This window comes from Sus scrofa, chromosome 1 (assembly GCF_000003025.6).
Source record: "Sus scrofa isolate TJ Tabasco breed Duroc chromosome 1, Sscrofa11.1, whole genome shotgun sequence".
Taxonomy (NCBI): domain Eukaryota; kingdom Metazoa; phylum Chordata; class Mammalia; order Artiodactyla; family Suidae; genus Sus; species Sus scrofa.
In genome coordinates, this window is record NC_010443.5 from 201,244,886 (window position 1) to 201,267,487 (window position 22,602).

At 38.7% G+C, this 22,602-nt stretch overlaps 2 protein-coding genes across 2 annotated transcripts; both read right to left on the bottom strand.

Moving 5' to 3' along the window:
• On the bottom strand, positions 1,187-1,726 carry LOC100155760 (interferon omega 1). Its single transcript, NM_001130238.1, has one exon. The coding sequence runs from the start codon at positions 1,724-1,726 to the stop codon at positions 1,187-1,189; it is 540 nt and encodes a 179-aa protein (NP_001123710.1).
• LOC100737904 (interferon alpha-1-like) lies at positions 16,132-17,265 on the bottom strand. The gene has a single exon (XM_021062981.1). The coding sequence runs from the start codon at positions 17,263-17,265 to the stop codon at positions 16,720-16,722; it is 546 nt and encodes a 181-aa protein (XP_020918640.1). The 3' UTR covers positions 16,132-16,719.

Sequence of the window (22,602 nt, forward strand, 5' to 3'; positions counted from 1 at the left end):
TCATTCTGCATACCCTCATTAGTAAATACACAGGAAAGAATCCCAGATTAATACCCCCACCCCGGCATTTTCTAAAATTCAAGACCTATATTTCCAACTGTCAGTAAAACTCTGCACTTATATGTCTGTCTTCCAGTCATCTTAGAAAGGATATATAATGTTATTTTTCCTTTCTGGCATCATTTGTACCTAAAACTTCCAGGGTGAGAACATCATTTTCCTTTACTTCTCTTTGCAGTATTTAATATAATTGAAATAAAATAAACATTAGTCCTGTTTTTATGTCATTTCCCTTAGGACTGAGCTTTAGCACAGTAGGAACTGCATTTGCTTTATTCAACTGTATTGCTTGGTGGCAATTGTATAACCTGTCATTTAGATATTCAGTTTATATGTATAATCTGAATAGAATGAAAGAGTAAATAGAATGTTCCCATCCATTCTTCAATATCATTTACAAAATGAGGGCTTGGATTTTGACTTTAGAATAAACAAACTCAAGTTTCCTTTGATAGGAATTTAATAAATAAAGAAAAATGCTTTTTTTTTTTTTTTTTTTTTTTTTGCTTTTTTGTTTTCAGGGCCACACCTGCCTCATATGGAAGTTCCCAGGCCAGGAACTGAATCAGAGCTACAGCTGCTGGCCTATACCACAACCAGAGCAATGCAGGATCTGAGCCACATCTGCAACCTACATCACAGCTCACCACAGCACCTGATCCTTAACCCACTGAACCCTCATCCTCATGGATATTAGTTGGGTGCATTACACTGAACCACAATGGGAACTCCACAAAATGCATATTTAATAACATGAACTGGTAAACATATTTTGTAAATTTTAATAAAAAGTAAAGATGAAATGTAATTTTTATTAATAATTTCCAAATATTATAAATGTGGTAGGTATAAGAAGGAATGAATAAATAAGTAAATAAATAAATAAATAAATAAATAAATAAGGCAATCATCTCTTAGGTACTGATGACCCTGGAGCTGAACTGTTTAACATAACTTTTCATAATACTACTGACAAAATATTTGTGAATTAATTCAATAAGTTTTGTAACTAAAGCAGAAATAAGAGTCTTTTGAAATGACCAAAGATGAATTGTGCAAGGGTGAGATGGCATCTTAGTCACAGAGAATTATTTCATGGTGACACCAGGTCTGCATCCGTAATTCTTCACCTTTCTTGAAAATTCATGGATAAAGACAAGCGTCTCATGATTTCCACTCTGACAATCTCCCACGCACAGTCACTGTATTTCTTCTCTTTCAGGTAAAGATGGATTCCCTCAAAATACCTCTTCACGGCCATTTCCAGGGCAGATGCCTGCTCTCCCCTCACCTGCACCAAGCAGGACTCCAGGTCTTCCAGATGCTGATGGAGTCCAGAGCAGAGCTTGTCCAGGAGGGTGGAGTCCCAGGCAGCAGAGGAGCGCTCTGTGTGGAGGAGGAGGAAGGTCTGCTGGAGCATCTCATGGAGGACAGAGATGGCCTGGGTCTTCTGCAGCTGGCTGCCTTCCACCATCTCCTGGGGGAACCCGAAGTCTTTTCTATCCTTCAGACAGAAGGAAGGGGAGAGTCTCCTCATCTGACGCAGAAGCACCAGGTTCTTCCTGCTGACATGCACGTGGTTCTGAAACAGGTCACAGCCCAGAGATGCCCCAGGGCCATAGCTGAACACCACCAGGGCCGTCAATAGAGAGAGCACGAAGGCCATGGGGAAAATGAGGGTGCAACTGGCCTGGCTGAGACCTTGCAGGTAGGTTCTCTGATGACATTCTCCCTAAGCATGGCTTTTAAATAAGGAACACAGTTTCCATTTTCTGAAAATTTCTCTGTACTTTCACTTCCACTTTGTTTTTCATTTAGATATTTTCTGTTTGACCTGAGAATATGTAATCACTCTAAACTCCTGATTTTTACAATAAAAGTTTAATTTTCCCCATTAACTTTGGATGTGTCAGTCCAAATGGATATCAATTAAATGAGAATTAAAGGCTGAAGTATGTAAAGATTCATAGACTTACACATACTTATGTACTTATATATATAAATATTGCTCTTCTCTGTGTTAGGAGCACAATTAGTCCTTGATTCTGGACTATGTTTCTCACCATTCTTACCTCATACATAGGAAGTCAGGGTTCCTCAGCCCTATTAAGTTTCTGTATTTTATTAGGTAATTACCAGACCATGCATGGTGTATAAACTATACAGAACCAAAGACTGTTTTTTTTTACTGTTTTATTCAGAGCAGAGGCTTTTGATTATAAATGAATGAGCTTCTCAAGTGTTTCTCTTCTTTCTAGGATACTTTCATTCAGGTTTCTGAGGTTATGCTTCATCTGAGCCACAAGGTCAGGACTAATAAACTAGACACCACCCTTTCTTTCCATCATTTTCTTACCAGACCTCTAGTACTCCTCAGGTTGTCCCAGTACACTTGGTAGGAATCCTGGTTCTTTTCTGATGCATGTAGGTGTGAAGACTCTAATCCCAAGATAATTACTTGTATTTTCCAAGTAACATATTACTCATGAGGTAGTTATCACCTTTAGGAGCACTTTCCCCCTGGAGTGACAGAGTGTCCTCAACCCAAACTCTCTGGGACTCCCTCCCTGAGGGCAGGCTCGCCACATCACCACATTCAGAATTCTCCTACTGTGGAGGGGCATGGTTCTTTATTGGCAAAATATTCGTCTTCCAAGATCCCCACGTTTGCCCCTGGAGTGTTTGCCTGAAGGACCCTGGTCCTCAGTGGTGACCTCCTCCTCTCCTGACCTGTGTCCCCTGGTATCAAATATGTCAGTAGCCCTCAGATGCCAAGAGCAAAAGTTTGTTTTGTCTAAGTAGGTGAAGGAATTATCCAAGTGCAAACATGTCACCTTTAGTAGATAATTTTTATTTTGCCCATACAGCTTTTATTGTCAACCCTTTTAGTTAAACCATTGAACAGTTGCTATGCTCAAAATTTCTGAGCTGGTTGTAGGGAATTCAGTGTTGATGCTGCCTCTGATTAGAAGCTTACATTACAGAAACTACGGGACCTTCAGTTGTTCATTCAGTCTGTGTGTTTCTGTTGGGCTTGTTTGTTTGTCCATCTCTGTTTCATGCTCATAATGCAAGGCAGTGAGGCCCAGGCTATTATGTCACGGGGAAGTTGCCTTGTTTCCTTTATTTATTCATGATGTTTCATTTTAAATTTAAATAACTATTTAAAAATTTTAAGAACTTATTTTTTACATAGTGGTTTCTGGGCAAAGATTATCTCATTCCTCCTGCATTACTTTCTGTTTCATCCTGAGGTCATTATGAAGGGAAGTAAAAGAATGGCAAAGGTGCTTCACCTTATTTTTTATGATTTTCAAGACTTGAGTTTTTTTTTGTTTCACATTTCAGCTTTCCTAGAAAGCAAAACTTGATGATTGGTTATGACCAAAAATAAAACGTGATTCTCAATGTCATGAAAGTGAAAAACAAGAAATGACTTTGCTGATAAAATGGCAAAGTGTTAAGTTAGCAAAATTCAATACAGCAAAATTGAGGACTGGGGCTATGGAAGTGGGGAAGGATGAAAGCCAACAGTGAATTACACAAAATCAAGAAATGACTGTTTCTGCCAGAGGTTCAAAGAAGGGTGCCTAATGGGTCAATGGCCTGCCTTCAGCTTTTCAAGATGAACCACTTCATTTTTCTTTCATTTAATCCTCATGTCATCAGCTCTTATGATAGAAGGGACGAATCACAAAAACCAACTCTCAGGAGACTGGCAACCAGAACCCCAGTTGCTGGAACACTAACTGCTCTCTGGCAGGATCATGGAAATTAACCCTTACCTGAGATCTATCTAATTGATAAATCCACTCAGGCAATAAAAAGATTGCCTTGAGAAATCTAGAATTAAGAGAAAGGGAATTGGATGGTCTTAAAAGATTTTCCTCTTCATCTGGAGGATAATAATGATGGTATTTTTAAATGATAACACCAAAATTGGCTGTATGCCAACCATGAACCAGCTACTGTTCTAAGATGTCTGACATGATTAATTCAATCTTCTTGATAACCCTATTTGGATTACACTCTTATGCAAGTGTTTGGAGAGAAAATCTGGAGAAAAATTATTCTAAAGGTATCAAAGAACCAAGGTCAGAATGTTAAGACTTGGAAAATGGCTTGTCTGTTAAAAAAAAGTGAAAGATAGAATGGGACATGGGATTTAATAACCTAACCAAGGAGTAGGCACAACATGAAGTCAATGGAGCTGGGAGGGTAAGATTGTGGTAAGGGCCTCCCAGAACAAAGGGAAGGCAAGTGGCATAACCAGCATCTGTGTGCATATGCATAACTCTGTGGCAGCAAGACATAAACAGTATCCATGTGCAACTTTGTAACATAGACCATCCAACCAGCATTTACAGAATTATGTTATAAGGGGGACAAAGGGGCCAAAATGTAAAAGGGAAAATAACGGAGGGTATATAAGACAGTGTCCCATTGCATTTGGGGCTCAGCCTTTTGGATATGAATCCTCTGAGCCATTGCCAGGACAAATAAACGCTGCTTCCTGGCAAACAGCCTCGGTGTCCTGTCTCTGTATGAGAATCCTGCAACAAGGTGATAACCCATTCCTAGTTCCATTTCAGATGCCAAAGGGCTGTTTTGTAGACATCAAGGCATGTGGCATGAGTCAACTGCACTAAGTTCTAAGACAAAGTAAAACTCCTTTGAAATATAAGGGAGTAGGTTTTTCTGCCAGTTGAAGCAGAAGTTTGCAGCTGGTACTGTAGTAACCCTCGTCCCTTCTGGTACTCTGCAGGCCACTGTAGTAGCGGTGTCATCTGTGCTGGGGACACTGCTATTGACTATGTCAGTGGTAACTGTAAGAGAACTCTGTCCACTTCAGCCTTCTTGCCCACTGAATGGGAATGATCTCGGAAACAGTTGACTCAATGCTGCCCATTGTATTGTTCCATTTGCTGAGGACCAGCTGCTGTTTCAGTGAAAGCTGTAAACATGTGTGTTCTCCTTCCAAGTTCTCAAGCTCCTGCTGACTTTTAGCCCCTTCACATTTACAGATGTGTCATGCTTTGGTCTTTTTGAGCAAATGAAGAGTCCTGTGCCTGGCACAGCCTCTTCTTGGTGGAATCTGAGTGTGGAACTGCCTTAAGAGAGGCACAGATGAGCTCCTGGTACTTTACCAGCTCACTGGGAGTAGACATGATCAGGACTCCCCATATATACTGCATTTCTGTGTGGGACTGGACTTCTTGGGAGCCTCAAGTGCTGCGGAGTGGGAATCAGCCAACAGGGAGGGCAGAGGCTGGCCAGGTTCACATAGTAGCAGCTGACATTGGAAACCTTAACTGCTTCCAGCTGGTCCTGCACAATGATCTCTCGCAGCCCATCCACCTGCACTGAACATCGATCCCTGCTTCTCTGCACCTTCTCAAGTTGACCATATGTGCCTTGGGGTATAAATAAGGCTTGCCTTGAGATGCTGGAGGGGTGGGCTGACATGCAGTGCTCACTACCCCTAATGGATCTTCCATCCTTGCTGCTCTATCCTCCAATACTTTAAAATATTTAACAAGTTAAAAACTCCAGAATATTAAACAGGGTATGACTATAAAGATTTTTAGGTCAAGGTGACAGTATGAAAACAAATCACAGAATTTTTGCACCCTGAAAATACAATGAAAAACTCCTTCAAAAAGTTACTTTAAAAAAAATGGAGTTCCCATTGTGGCTCAGTGGTAACAAACCCAACTAGTATCCATGAGGACACAGGTTTGACACCTGGCCTTGCTAGGTGGGTTAAGGATTGGGCATTGTGGTGAACTCAGGTGTAGGTCACACACATGGCTTGGATCCTGAGTTGCTTTGGCTGTGGTGTGGGCTGGCAGCTGCAGCTCCAACTCGACCCCTAGACTGGGAACCTCCATATGCCACAGGTGTGGTCCCCAAAATAAAAAAAAATAAAAAAATTTTTTTAAATTTAGAAAAGCATCAACCAAAGAATAGAAGGAATAATATTTGAAAGAGGTTAAGCAATAACAAAGACAAAGCCAGGTGAATTCCCCCCCCCAAAAAAATAGTCCATCTCTTGCCCTGAAATGGTCCCCCAAAGTGATTGAAGGAAGAAAGAAAAAGGACAAAAATTATTTAACATGTAAATTATGGAGCATTCTCATCAATCAATAGGAGAGAAGCAATCTAAAGACAAGTCTGTAATGTTAGACAGAGATTTGAGGGATCTGAGCTAAATAAACTATAGCCATTCCCCTACCTGCGCAATTCACACACACACACAAACACACTCCCTGGTTAACTTCGTCAGTTACAACATTGGATTATTTTCATAGTCCTCAATTCTACCCAAATAGATATGCCCCAAGCTGTCAGTTGGCAATAATTGTATTCTCTGAAATTCCAGTCTGTCTGTACTCTCTCTTACTACTGAATCAAGATGGAAGGGATGCAAGTGCAATCATTATTCAAAGGAACATTGAGACTTTTCTCCTAATTATAAAAGTCAAGCAACATAATCTCATATTAGGAGTGGATTTGAAAAATTGACAACATACTCTTAAAAAAGAATTAATCCACCTTCAAACAGGAGCTATTTCCTCTGACTTCCCTTGCATTTCCACACCCAGAGTGGTAGGCTCTAAGCCTCCAGGAGTCCTATAGTAAGTAAAGGGAAGGATGATTCAGGAGGCTTGGCCAGCTGAGCAGCCTGGAGGCAAGGAACACCATTCTGACCCTTTTGTTCCACTCAGCTGCCATTGCCCAAAGACACATCTGGCCTGAAGCTGAGAGTATTTTCCCTCTCTAAGATGCAAAAGCTAAGGAAGCAGGCTTAGTCAAGTTATTGGTGTCAGTTCTTTCCAGGAAAGAGCTTTTTAGCTCTGAAGAAAATGTTAGTGGAAGAAGACAACAGACTTCTTTTTTTATTTTGTTTTTTGTTTGTTTGTTTTAATTACTCAATGACTTTTATTACATTTATAGTTGTACAACAATCATCACAACCATAGTTTATAGCATTTCCATCCCAAACTTTCAATGTATCCCCCCACCCCCCAACCTGTCTCATTTGGAAAGCATGAGTTTTTCAAAGTCTGTGAGTCTGTATATGTTCTGCAAAGAAGTTCATTGTGTCCTTTTTTTAGATTCCATATGTAAGTAATAGCATTTGATGTTGGTGTCTCATTTACTGACTGATGTCACTTAGCATGATAATTTCTAGGTCCATCCATGTTTCTGAAAATGCTGTTTTTTCTCTACTTTTAATGGCTGAGTAATATTCCATTGATATGTACCACATCTTCTTTATCCACTCCTCTGTCAGTGGACATTTAGGTTGTTTCCATGGAGAGCAACAACAGACTTCTGCCCAGAACAGAAAGAAGCCAGCTCTGCAGACTTGTTCAGTGTCCTACTCCATCTTGGCCAGTAGGTGGCACTCTTCTTCTGTTTTAATAGCCTGCAGAGTAAAATAGATCTTGCTTTCTAGTTTCTTTTTGTTACAGCTACTGTTACAATATTGTAATAAGGACATCCTCTCACTCTCAAAAATGTTAATCAGAAGAAAAAAAATAGCCTTATTTGTTTTTTGGCCATGCCTGAGTCATGCGGAAGTTCCCCAGTCAGGGATCAAACTCACGCCACAGCAGTGATCAGAGCCACAGCAGTGACAACACTGGAGCCCTAACCCACTGAGCCACCAAGAAACTCCTTGACTAGGTCACTTTGTTGTACAACAGAGATTATCACGCCCTTGTAAATTAACTATACCTCAATAAAACTTAAGAAAAATTAGCCTCTTGTTTAGGAATTTCTGAAAAGCCCAGAATTATCACTCAAATTTTGGTTTTAATTGGTGGCTTTGTACTGTTAAGGGGAAGTTGGTGGCCAGAACCACAAAAGAACAGGAAACAGCTGTATGAATGGCTGGTGCAGGTAAATGAATAGTGAATGAAGAAAACATACTGAGAATTTCTATATTGAAGAGGAAGTAAAGGCACATTTTGCTTTATCCCACCTCACAGATAATTGTGTTTTTTATAAAGTGAAGGTTTTTTGACAACTCTACAAGTCTTTTGGTGCCATTTTCCAACAGCTTTTGCTCGTTCTATGTCTCTATGTCACATTGTGGTAATTCTCAAGATATTTCAAACCTTCACCAGCAGAAAAATTATGACTTGCTGAAGGCCCAGATAATTGTTAATATTTTTTAGCAATGAAGTGTATTTTAAATTAAGGTGTATATGTAATGTTTATTTAGACACAATGTAATTTCACACTTTTAATAACTTAAACATAACTTAAACATAACTTTTATTTGTGCAGGGGAACTGAAAAATTCCTATGATTCATTGTATTGCAGTGATCTGTAACCAAACCCACAACATCTCTGAGGTATGCTTGTAAGTAATTGTGTTATGGAAATAAAAGAATGTGATTCAGAAAAGCAAGCAGAGGAGGGTAAATTGAGCCAAGTATTGGAGTCAGCAAATTAATGCTATATATATTTTACTTCAGTTTAGAAAACTAATTAAGCTTCCAGATATTTATGCAAATTTCCACTTCTTAATAAATAATCAGACTTATCTTTGATGTGATAATAATAATCAGACTTACCTTTGATGTAAAGAGTGACTTTATTTCAGTCTTCTTCAGAACACTTAACAGATATCTATTTTTCAGACTGTCATGTCTTTGTAGGTACTTAGAGGTGGGAGACTTCACTATTCTGATAAATAGCTGTATGAAAAAATTAAGAAAATAGTCACCTTGTAGCCCTAACTCTGTGGAAAATAGCCTACTAAATGTTTTTAGATATGTTAGTTTAGTATGATAATTCTAAGAATAGGTGTTCCCATTATGGCTCAGAGGGTTGAGAACTGAGCATAGTGTCTGTGAGGATACAGGTTTAATCCTTGGCCTGGCTCAGTGGATCAAAGATCTGGCATTGCCACATGCTCTAGTGTAGGTCACAGATGTGGCTCAGATGCAGTGTTGCTGTGGCTGTGGCATAGGCCTCAGCTGCAGCTCCAATTCAGCCCCTAGCCTGGGAACGTCTATATGCTGCAGGTGTGGCTATAAAAAGAAAAAATAATAATAATTTAAAGAATATTTCTACCTCATTTGTACATTTGAGAAAACTGAGGCTCAGAGAAGTTAGGTGAATTTCTAGAACCACACATAATCGCTTGCAGAATCAAGATTCAATACAGATTCCTATATTCCACACTACAGGCATTTGAAAAAGTTTCCTGTTTTAGAATTCTATTAAATTTTAAAATATGCTTTGACCCCCAAATTAAACGATTGTCTTGCTCCCTTGTCTTCTTTTTATTGGTGCATACTTCTCTCTCTCTCTCTCTCTCTTTTTTTTTTTTTTTTTTACTGTTTTTTTTACCTATTCTTTACCTTAAGAGAACTTCCTTGATCCAGTTTCATTCTTCCAGCTTATGAAGGAACTGTCCCAGACAATTATATTCACTGCAGTTTGGTTATCTGTGCATTCCCAGGAACGTGTGATTTTCATGCTCCACATTGAAGATAAAATATAAATTTAATCAGAAAGAATGAAAATAATGTTAAAAATTAGAAGAACTCTTGGCACATCTATCTTTTCTAAGAAATGGAGTGAGATTATATTAATAATACCAAAAGCAGTGTACTAAAGGGAGAAATTAGGTAAACAGATTATTAATTTCAATTCTGAAATTGAATTATCAGTATTAATTATATTCAACATAAAAGAAATATCAGGTGTTAATATGATGGGAAAAAGTTGTCATTGAATGGTTCTAGGATAATTAGTTAGCAATCTAGGAAGAAAGCATTTCAAAATCTCATCTCATAACAAATATGATAATAAAACCTGATGGAATGGAAAACTGACCATAAGATTATGTTTAAAAAGGAGGACAGAAACCCAGCATAACCTCATGAGAAATAACTAACCTAGAAAAAAAAGTTGGTTTTTAAAAATGTATACAAATTTTTTTTTTTTTTTTTGGTATTTCTTGGGCCGCTCCTGCAGCATATGGAGGTTCCCAGGCTAGGGGTCTAATCGGAGCTGTATTCTCCGGCCTACGCCAGAGCCACAGCAACTCGGGATCCGAGCCGCGTCTGCAACCTACACCACAGCTCACGGCAATCCCGGATCATTAACCCACTGAGCAAGGGCAGGGACCGAACCCGCAACCTCATGGTTCCTAGTCGGATTCGTTAACCACTGCGCCACGACGGGAACTCCGAAATTTTTAATTTTATATGGAACAGGACATGGCTACAGAGACTTTCCTGCAAGATGACTGAACAAAGCCTGATCTCAGAATTTCCTCACCCAGAAACCAACAAAATAAGGAAAATTAAGTAAAATATACAAAATACATAAACAGCTGTCAAAAAATGGAAGAAGAGGGCATTCCCGTTGTGGCTTAGAAGGCTACAAAACAGATTAGTATCCATGAGGATGTGGGTTCGATCTCTGGCCTTGCTCAGTGGGTTTAGAATCTGGCAATGCCATGAGCCGTTGTGTAGGTCAGAGATGCAGCTTGGATTCCTCATTGCTGTGGCTGTGGTGTAGGCCAGCAGCCACAGCTCCTATTTGACCTCTGGCCTGGGAACCTCCATATGTCCCAGGTGTAGACCCTCCCCCTGCAAAAAACGAAGAGGAATGATATTTGAAGAGTGTTTAGGACATCAATTAAGGAGGAATAGTGTAAAATAGTGTAATAGTTAATTTTATGTGTCAACTTGGCTAGGCCATGGTATTAGATATTTGGTCAAACATTATTCTAGATGTTTCTATGAAGCTAAGTCTGACATGAGATTATGGGAATTTGACTCTTTTTTTTTTCTTTTTTTGGTTTTTTTTTAGGGCCACACCCGCAGCATATGGAAGTTCCCAAGCTAGGGGTCAAATTGGAGCTGTAGCCACTGGCCTACACTACAGCCACAGCAACACCAGATCCAAGCCATGTCTGTGACACACATTACAGCTCACCACAACGCTAGATCCTTAACCCACTGAGTGAGGCCAGGGATCGAATCCACATCCTCATGCATACCAGGTTCATTGCCGCTAAGCCACAATGGGAACTCCTGAGAATTTGACATTTAAATCAGTAGACTTTACAAAAATAAACTCCAAATGGCTGAAAGACTTAAATATACGACAGGACACCATCAAACTCCTAGAAGAAAACATAGGCAAAACACTCTCTGACATCAACATCATGAATATTTTCTCAGGTCAGTCTCCCAAAGCAATAGAAACTAGAGCAAAAATAAACCCATGGGACCTCATCAAACTGAAAAGCTTTTGCACAGCAAAGGAAACCCAAAAGAAAACAAAAAGACAACTTACAGAATGGGAGAAAATAGTTTCAAATGATGCAACTGACAAGGGCTTAATCTCTAGAATATACAAGCAACTTATACAACTCAACAGCAAAACAACCAATCAATCAATGGAAAAATGGGCAAAAGACCTGAATAGACATTTCTCCAAGGAAGATATACAGATGGCCAACAAACACATGAAAAAATGCTCAACATCGCTGATTATAAGAGAAATGCAAATCAAAACTACCATGAGATACCACCTCACACCAGTCAGAATGGCCATCATTAATAAATCCACAAATAACAAGTGCTGGAGGGGCTGTGGAGAAAAGGGAACCCTCCTGCACTGTTGGTGGGAATGTAAACTGGTACAGCCACTATGGAGAACAGTTTGGAGATACCTTAGAAATCTATACATAGAACTTCCATATGACCCTGCAATCCCACTCTTGGGCATCTATCCGGACAAAGCTCTACTTAAAAGAGACACATGCACCCGCATGTTCATTGCAGCACTATTCACAATAGCCAGGACATGGAAACAATCCAAATGTCCATCGACAGAGGATTGGATTCGGAAGATGTGGTATATATACACGATGGAATACTACTCAGCCATAAAAAAGGATGACATCATGCCATTTGCAGCAACATGGATGGAACTAGAGAATCTCATACTGAGTGAAATGAGCCAGAAAGACAAAGACAAATACCATATGACATCACTTATAACTGGAATCTAATATCCAGCACAAATGAACATCTCCTCAGAAAAGAAAATCAATCATGGACTTGGAGAAGAGACTTGTGGTTGCCTGATGGGAGGGGGAGGGAGTGGGAGGAATCGGGAGCTTGGGCTTATCAGTCACAACGTAGAATAGATTTACAAGGAGATCCCGCTGAATAGCATTGAGAACTATGTCTAGATACTCATGTTGCAACAGAAGAAATGGTGGGGGAAAAACTGTAATTGTAATGTATACATGTAAGGATAACCTGACCCCCTTGCTGTACAGTGGGAAAATAAAATTTAATAAAAAAAAAAAAAAAAAATCAGTAGACTTTGAGTAAAGCGGATTACCCTCCATATATTATGTGTGGGCCTTATCCAATCAGTTGAAGGCCTTAATGGAAAAAGACTGACCCTCCCAGGAATAAGAAGGAATTTTGCCAGATAGTGCCTTTGGACTCAAGCAGCTACTCTTCCCTGGACTTCCAGCCTGCAGCCTACCCTGCAGACTTTGGACTTGCCAGGACTCTATAGTCACCTAAGTCAAGTCCTTAAAATCTCCCTCTCTCTGTCTGTCTCTCCCTCTGTGTGTGTGTGTGTTATCTACATATATACATATATGTATTGTTCTTTTTCTGGAAAGCCCTAATACCGGCTGGGAAGCCAAATGTTTCCAGGCCTTGTCCTTCTGCTAAATGTTTCCATCCTCCCTCAAGAGAGAACAAGACAGCAAAGGACAAAAATCTGTGGAAATTTAACTAAGGCCCTGGCCACTCCCAAGTTGGAGAGCAACAAATCCAAACATTGAGTGAGTAAACAAAAGAAAAGATTAGAGAACATCCCCCATCCCAACAGTTGCAGGCCTTCCCTGCTACCTTAACAGTTCACACACACTTCCCGGTGAAATACCTCAATGAAAATATTGATCACAGAAATTCCTTTCAGTGTATGCCAAAATTGATACATTTGAATAAAAAAAATAACTATTCTCTCAGGTAACAATAATACTATTCATTCACATTTCTTAGGGTGTATCACACTTCTCTCTTTGGCTACCTAGGCAGAATTTTTACCTATGAGTAAAAGAGATGTCAAGATCATTATTCAGAATGACAAGGCTATTTTAAATAATAATAGTTGAAATCTTATGTCTGAAATAAATCTGTAAAACTAACATTTTACTGTTGAGAGTTGTTTAATGCACTATTAAACATGAAGTTTTTCTGGTTATCATTGAACTCCATATCCAGATTGGCAGCACTGCCTGACTTGTAGTATGTGGAAGGAGTGATTCATAGGGAGGCTTTGATCTGCATGGTAGGTTGTGGGCTGGGGGCACATCTTTCTCTGTCCCTTTAACTGTCCAATCCCAAAGCATCCATGCCCTGTCTAACCCAGAGACTCCGGAGACTCGCTTTGTAACAGATTCTCTTTATAATAGAAAAAGAGTAAAGGAACAAGCTTATGACTGCAGTAGAATCTGTTGGTGCCAAGAAATAGTCTTTTTGTAGCATGACAGGACATCCCAAAGAAGTAGGATTTCTGAGTAGATCAGAAGCCTGTCTCCAATCTTGGCTGCTGTTCTTGTTGCACTTGGCCGCCAGAGGGCTATCTACCCTGAGACGAGTTTCATCTCCCCACCCAGAAACCAGATCCTGCTGTTTCCTTTTAGCTACAGCTACTATTGCGTCATACTTAACGGAAATTAAGGAAAGCCTCTCTTACAGATGTTTCAGCAAAACGTAGAAATTTTATCTAACTTTTGTTTTCTACTTGTGTTGTTCTGCTTTTTAGGGGAAACCTTTAAACTGAAACCAAAACAGAGCAGAAAGAGGTGGTGTGAACAGCTGAGAGGTAAAGAGAGTGAATGAGAAAGATGTCATGGGGCTTTCTGCTTTGGAAGGGAGTGAAATACTGTCATATGAGGATGTATCCTGGAATGCTGAGAGGGAGGGATGTGCCAGGTGCCAGCATCACTAGATAGCATGTTCCTCTGCCCTTTACTTAGGTATTTATTCTACTCAGATATTAATACAAACTAACATTTCATCGTTGAATGTAAATAAGATGCATTTTTGAAATGAGAGAGAAAAAATGACAATTTTTAAGTCTTCTGTAGAATTCATGACAGAATTCTGGCTTTTTAGGTTGCCTTATTTGGAAATCAGTTCCTGAGTATTTTTAGAAATAGGCTAATAAAGTTCTCATATATAGTTGTCTATATGATGCTAAATGCCTTAAAATGCATGAGTTCATTTCATATTCACAAAAACTATATAAATATTTTGAACCAATTTTATTTATGGAAAAACTAAGGCTTAGATTAAGGGGGTTTGTCACCATCACACATGTGTCCAAAGAGAGTGGAATTTCAATGAAAAGTTCTTCATTGTGAGTTATAGGTGATTTTGTGAGCTTGATATTCTGAATTTCTGTTATAATTGCTAAATCTGTTTTTACTCCTGAATTACACACAATGCTTTCTTGCTCTGTGGATTTTCATTGTTTATATAACACTTTCAGCTGGTTTTGACCATTTTTTTTTTCCTTTACCTTAAGTATTGAGAAAGAGGTTGCCTAATCCAGTTTCCTACTTTCCTTTTTAAAGAAAGTCTGTCAGTCTGTATATTCAAGATTATTTTTGTTATTTTGGAATCCATAGAAGATTGTGATATTCACCAGATTGTTAAAAATTACCAAGCAGTAATAAAAAAGAATTATTATCATATCTAGCTCTAGTAGAAAATTAATATGCTGTAAAGCTGCTGTAGTAACCAGTGTCACAATGATGAAAGTAATGTAATTTACAAAGCCAGTAACTCCAGGAAACATTATATTATCAGTGGTAAAGATATTTTAATGAAGGATTGAATTAGTTGTCTATTCCTGCATAATTTAAAAAAATGGTGAGCAGCTTACTGATATACAAAGTAGTATTAACTTAGACATGATAAATTATCATTGTAACTAAATCATGATTTACAATAAATACAATATTAAACACATTAATATAATTTGCCAGTACATCAATTCCATGAAATCATTTAGAAAAAAATAATTCTTCATAAAATGCAAAACTATGCACAGAAAAACTAACCCACCTTATTTCCCAGATCCTACACCACACACTATTTCCTTCTCCACTCCAGAGTCACTAACCTTTTTTTTTTTTAATTTCTGTCTGTTCCATTGTGGTTTCTGCTTATTAATTCCACCAACCCAACTCTCATTAAGATTACCGGTGTCATCTCTATTCCTGATGTAGTAGGTAGAAATCAATCCACATCTTCCATGACTCCACAGATTTCTTCTAAGCACATTTATTTTCTTAAATACACTTAATATCATTCTCTGGTATGGTTCTTGTAGTATATGGCATTCCACCTTGTATCCTTTGTCTCTTCTCTCACTTCCCTTTAAAAGTGGAAGATCCTCAGAAACAAGTTTAAGCTTTTTTCTCACCATGCATTGTCTCCCCACACGACCATTTCTGTTCTGGCTTTCAGTTGCCAGATAAGGACCTCTAGCCATAGCATTCCTTTTACATTACAAACTCACATATCCAACTTACAGATAATGTTTGCATCTAGATAGCTACCAGTCAACTGGAGAGGATATCTATGGCTTTTATTTTTATTTCCCAACATTCTTCACTCTAGCTTCTGCTGAGAGAAATCATTTATTTTTTCTTCTCATTATAGCATTAAATAGCATTAAGTGTGATTATTGTTCTTAGATTTCTTTCCCTACAAAAATCAAAGCTACAAGAGAGCAGGAACTATATTTGTTGTGATTACCTCCATATTGTGAGGGCAACACCCAATCTAGCTTTAAAAATCAGTTATTACTTGTAATTTAAATATAGTGTGATGGGTAAATGAATTGTGCCATCCTTTTTTTTTTTTTTTTTTTAAATTTAGGGCCACACCCACAGCGTATGGAAGTTCCCAGGCTAGGGGTCAAATCAGAGCTGCGGCTGCCAGCCTACACCACAGCCACAGCAACACAGGATCCGAGCCACGTCTGCAACCTACATCACAGCTCACAGCAACGTCGGATCCTTAACCCACTGAGCAAGGCCAGCAATTGAACCTGCATCCTCATGGATACTAGTCGGATTCATTTCCACTGTGCTACAGTAGGAACTCCCTTGTGTCATCCATTCTTGAACCCAGTTGCATGGTCAAGCTAGGTATTTCTTTTTAAACAATAAAGAAATACAGGAAGTTTTCTATAATAAAAATTTAATAAATAGAACACAATAATAAATTAACCTGTAAAGACACATTTTATTTTATTACCACAAAGTAAAGGTATACAAAATTTTATATAAACAAAGATAATTTAAATGTTATAAATATTTAAATAAATAAATATTTAAATATATAAATAAATAGATCATCATGGGCTCTGTAAGAAACTTGTGCCTATAGAGTTGAACATGACATTGCTTAGTACTCCTGAAAACCTTTGACAAATTGACTCAGTTCATAGCAGGATGACAACAGAAATGAGGGTCTGTGACCTGGCAGCACAGGAGGAAGTGTGGGCTTGTTAGTCAGTGAGAAGCATTTCCACGATGAACCAGGTGTCTGTCACGCCTTCTTCCTGAATCTGTCTCACAGGTTTGTGGAGGAAGAGAAGGATCTCATGACTTCTGCCCTGACGATCTCCCAGGCACAGGGGCTGTAGCTCTTCTCTTGCAGATAGAGGGTGAGTCTGTGGAAGTATTTCCTCACAGCCAGGATGGAGTCCTCCTCCAGCAGGGGGGTCCCTTCCAGCCCCACCTCCTGCATGACACAGGCTTCCAGGTCCCTGAGCTGCTGATCCAGTCCAGTGCAGAACTGGTGCAGGAGGCTCTCATCCCAGGCAGCAGCCGAGCCCTCTGTGCTGAAGAGCTGGAAGGTCTGCTGGAGCATCTCATGCACCAGAGCCATGGCTTGAGCCTTCTGGACCTGGTTGCCCCCCAAGGCCTCTTGGGGGAATCCAAAGTCCCTTCTGTGGTCCAGGCAGGAGAAGGGGGAGATTCTCCTCATTTGTGCCAGGAGCCTCAGGGCCCTGGTGTGAGCCAGGCTGTGGGTCTGAGGCAGGTCGCAGCCCAGACAGCAGATGGCATTGCAGCTGAGTAGCACCAGGGCCGTGAGGAAGGCTGAGGTTGGGGCCATTGGGGACCTTGCAGATGCTGCTGTCCTGGCTGAGGTGGGTGACTCTGTGACCCTGCTCTCTAGGATGTCTGAAGACCTTCCCTCAGGACTGTGTCTTAAATGGGGATGAATTCGTTTCCATTTTCTGAAATGTTCCCTCTTACTTTCTAATTCTGTTTCTGCTTTTCACTTTGCACTCTCCAAATGGGTTAGGGCAGGGTTTCTTAACCATTTTTTCCCATTATTGCCTCTTTCCTTGCCTACAGAGCCTTTTTAGATTTTTTTTTCCTAATTGCCCCCCATGAATTTTGATAACAGAAATATATTGTGTATCTTTCTGGAATTGATGGATATCTCTATATAAAGAAAAGGAAAGTGCACAGTTTACTTTTATTCAATGCAGGGTTAATGATAACTAAAAATGTTAAGCTACAAGTTAAATTTAAAAGTTGTTGACGCAGGAGTAACAAATGTTACAATTGTAACAAATGTTCCATCTTGTGGGGGATGTTGATATTTGGGGTGACTATGCATATATAGGAGCAGGGAGTATATGGGAAATCTCTATAACTCTGCTTAAATTTGCTGTGACCCTAACTGCTCTTTTTTAAAAAGTATACTTTTTAAAATATTTTAAAAGCTAAGAAAGTGGGCTTCTTAGACTATTAAAAGGAGTTCTTTCCAAGAAAAAGCCTTTTTTAGCTCTAAAGGAAAATCTGCTAGGGGACAAAACATGCATAGAACAGAATCCTGATCTCCAGATTGGCAACGGTCACTGTTCACCTTGACCAACAACAGGTGGCACTCTTCCATCATAAATATTTAAGAGTCCACATAGTAAAATGGATGCTGCTTTCTATTTCCTTTTTGCTATAGCTAGTGTTACATCATTATAACAGGGACATTCACTCATTTCCAAAAATATTCACCAGGAGAGTATGGTCTCTCATATGAGAGTTTCCCAGAAACCTAGAACTTTCACACAACTTTTGCTTTTCACTTGGTAGTTTTGTACTGAAGTAAAATTGACAGTAAGAAACCACAAGGCAATAGGAAACAGCTGTATGTATGGGTGTTACAGGTTAATGCAGAGTGAGTTAGGAGAGCACACGGGACATTTCTTCACTGAGGAAGGAAATGATTATGACATGGGGGTTGAAGAATGGGATACTGGAAAGCAGAGAGGAAGTGGGAGGTATCAGAAGCAGCAGATAGGTATATACTTCCTTAAAGGAAAGAGAATCCTGGTGGTTTGAACAATAAACTTGGTAGGTATTGTTGACACCAGCAGAGTGGGAATTTTAGCCAATGTCTTTTATAATCCCAGTAAATATGGCCGTGAAAAGCAAAATAACCTGGTCATTCATAAATGCTTTCCAGTAGAAGAACTTCTGAGAAACTGCTTTAGTAAAAATTATGTGTTGAGTGATTATGCTGGGCCTGGTGCCGAGGATACCACAGAGGATAAGCTAGGGTCCAGTTACTACAGAGCTGACTTGTCAAAGGTCACATACCTGTTATTTAAAGATCAGAGTGTAGAGGGCTAAGGCAACATAACTTCCTATGCAATATAAAGAATTCAGATTTAGGGCATACAAATAAATATACAAAACATACCCAGTTTCCCCCATCTGTAAGAAACCCACTTTAAATATAAAAACATAATAATAAGTTAAAATTAAAAGATGGAATAATTATACCATGGACTTGTTAGAAAGCTGACATAATTGTATTGATATTAGACTTTTTTTTTTTTTTTTTAGACTTCACCTGTGGCATATGGAACTTCCCAGGCTAGGAGTCAAATCAGAGCTGCAGGTGGGCCTACACAGGCACAGCAACACCAGATCCAAGCCACGTCTGTGACCTGTGCTGCAGCTTGCAGCAACACCAAATCTTTAACCCACAGAGCAAGGCCAGAGATTGAAATGCATCCTCACAGAGACTACATCAGGTCCTTAACCCACTGAGCCACAGCAGGAACTCCAATATTAGCCATTTTTAGACTTGAAAAAAATAATTGCTGGACATAAAAAAAGAGGAGTTCCCGTCGTGGCTCAGGGGTTAACGAATCCGACTAGGAACCATGAGGTTTCGGGTTCGATCCCTGGCCTTGCTCAGTGGGTTAAGGATCTGCCATTGCCATGAGCTGTGGTGTAGGTCGCAGACGCAGCTGGGATCCCACATTGCTGTGGCTCTGGCATAGGCCCACGGCTACAACTCGGATTCGACCCCTAGCCTGGAAAACTCCATATGCCGCGGGAGCGGCCCAAGAAAATGGCAAAAAGACAGAAAAAAAAAAAAAAAAAGAAAAGAAAAAAAATGGTTAACTTATCTTAAGGATATAACTATTCTAAATTTCTATGAAATGACTAGCATATCATAAAGATATAACTGTTCTAAATTTGTACATATCCAACAACAGAGAATAAAAGTATATGGAGCAAAAACTAACAAAACTGAAAGCATAAATACACAAATCCACAATTACAGTTGAAGATATCAACACTTCTTTGCAGTAAATGACCTAATGGATAGAATAAAAATGAAACTACTTGAAAAGCAGTAGAAGCCAGCCTAAACTAAATGACATTTGTAGAAAACTCCATCTAAAAAAACAAAAGCAAACTATATGTGTCTACGTGTGTGTGTGTGTTTGTGTATATCTTTTTCAGCTTTCTTCAGGACACTTGTAAATATAGATCATATTCTGGATCATAAGCAAATTTCTATAGAATTAAAAGAGCTGAAATGACAGAGTATGTCCTTTAACTGCAATAAAAAATAAGGGGAGTTCCTTTCGTGGCTCAGCAATTGACAAACCCAACCAGGGATCCATGAAGATACAGGTTCAATCCCTGGCCTCACTCAGTGGGTTAAGGATCTGGTGTTGTTGTGAGCTGTGGTGTAGGTTGCAGATGCGGCTCAGATCCCACATTGCTGTGGCTGTGGCAAAGGGCAGCAGCTACAGCTCTGATTCGAACCCTAGCCTGGGAACTTCCATATGCCATGGGTGCAGCTCTAAAAAGCAAAATAAATAAATAAATACAAAAGATATTTAAATATCCCCAAGTATTTGGAAATTAAATAACACACTTTTAAATAACTCATGGGGCAAAGAAGAAATCCCAAAGGAAAAATGAAGCTATTTTCAAGTAAATGAAAATACAACATATCAAAATTTGTAATAAGCTACTAGAGCAGAATTAAAGTATAATGTGTGACTTTAGTTACTTATGCTATAGGAGAAGAAAAGTCCAGAATCAACATTCTTCACTTATAATTTAACAAGCTATTAATAGAAGCACCAATTAAACATAAATAGAAGGAAGCAATAAGGATAGTAGAAAATTAAGGAAAATAGAATATAAAAAATTACAAAGACCAAGAACTTGTTTAAAAAAAAGTTTATTAAATATATAGAACTCTAGCGAACTCTAGCAAGACTGACCTAGATAAAAAGATAAAGGAAACAACTTATATCACACTACTATTATTCATCCTTCAGTCTGCAGTCTAGTTTCTGCTCTACTCTTCTGCCAAACCAGATCTTACTAAAGTCACTAAAGGCATCTGTGTTTTCAAATCCTCTGGATAGTTTAGCCCTACCCTTCCCTGAAGGTACTGCTCAATTTTTAAGCCCTGTGTTTTCTTATTCATTACTTTCTGAAGATCTTTTTTCCATGGTTGTCTCCTGATTGGACTGGCTATGCCATCTCTTTTACCTTTTTAGTCTTTCCTTGTCTTTTAGCCCTAAAATTTAAACTTCTTCATAAGCTTTAGATTGTCTTCTCATTCTAAACTCTGCTCAAAAATAAACACTTCAATTATCATGTCTTTATTTGCAAATCTGCCCCAATTGCAAATTAATATCTCCAGATATACATTGTTGAAGGTTCCATATCAGCAGATGCATCTACCAATGGGATGTCTGCCTTTGGATTTTTCTCAGACACTTTATAGGGCACATCTGCTTTTGCCTCATTCTTGATAGCCTTCATTCAAGATTCTGGTGAAAGAATCCTTGTGTTTATCTCTCATTGTAAGATGAAACAATATTGAAATTCATTAAGCATGTTACTATTTTATGTCTTTTTCTTTCCAAATGTGAAAGTACCAAGAGAATAGGTGTCCACAGTTGCTTTGTTTGCCTCTGTATCCCCAGAATAGTCACATAATCTGGCATAGAAATATGCTATTTTAAAATATAACCAACTGGAAAAAATAAGTAATTTTAATTTATCATCCATTCTTCAATATGGGTTGCAAATTTAGGCTATTTCTTTTTTCCAAAATAAACAATTACAAGAAGTTTTCTGAGAAAGAATTTCATAAGTTAAACAAGAAAATAATTTGACTAAAAAATGGACATTTTGTCACATTTAAGATATTATAAATGTTAACATGGTATTATCTGAACAAAACTATTTTAACCACCGTATATAGTATGACACAGATAAAGTAGATGAATGAATTAATGAACAAGTATATGAATACATTGGAGCCCTCAATGTATTAATTATAGTTCTGTTAAATTTCAGGTCTGATAATTCCAAAATATCTGCCAAATCCGAGTCTACTTCTGATGCTTGCTCTTTCTCTTCAAACTGTGTCTTTTGCCTTTCAATATGCTTTGTAAGTTTTTGTTGAAAGCTGTACATGATATACTGGGTAAAAGGAACTGAGGAAAACTGATATTTAGAGTTGGGATTTACTTTTATCTTGCTAGGAGTTGGGCTATGTTTACTGTTTGCTGTAGCTATAGGTGTCAGAGGCTAAAATTTCCTCTCATGCCTATGCTTTTGTCTCATCTTATGTCCTTGGATTGCCCTGGAGACTCCTTCTTAAATAAAGTCTGACATTTGCATTTCCTGTATTATAGGAACCCAGTTGACATAATAGTTACGTATAGAAGAAGGAAAATGTTCTATAATCCTATGATAATGTCTCCATCTTTTATTGAATCTGTGCTCATGGGCTATGACCTTCACAAATACTTCTCGGATTTTTTAAATCATCCTATTAGGTGAGACAGGAAAGTTAGAGGGGTTAGAGTTGTGTATTTCCCTTCCCCCAGGTGGGTTAGGTTCTGGTAAAATAGCTTCTCTTAAGGGCAGCCTTTGTTAAAGGGAAAAGAACATTGTGAGAGTAGTTCAAAATGATTTTCTTTTTCCTTCCTATGCTGAAAGCCCCAGGAGGTTTTTCTTTGATCTCCACAGTGAGAACCTGGTGAGGTCCTGCAGGTAAGATTCACAAATGTATGGGGCTCCTGAAGACTGAACATCTTGCAGTCAGTTTTTAAATCTCAAACATCCATATGGATCTCCAACAGTTCTTCAGGTAAAGTTTAAATGTTCT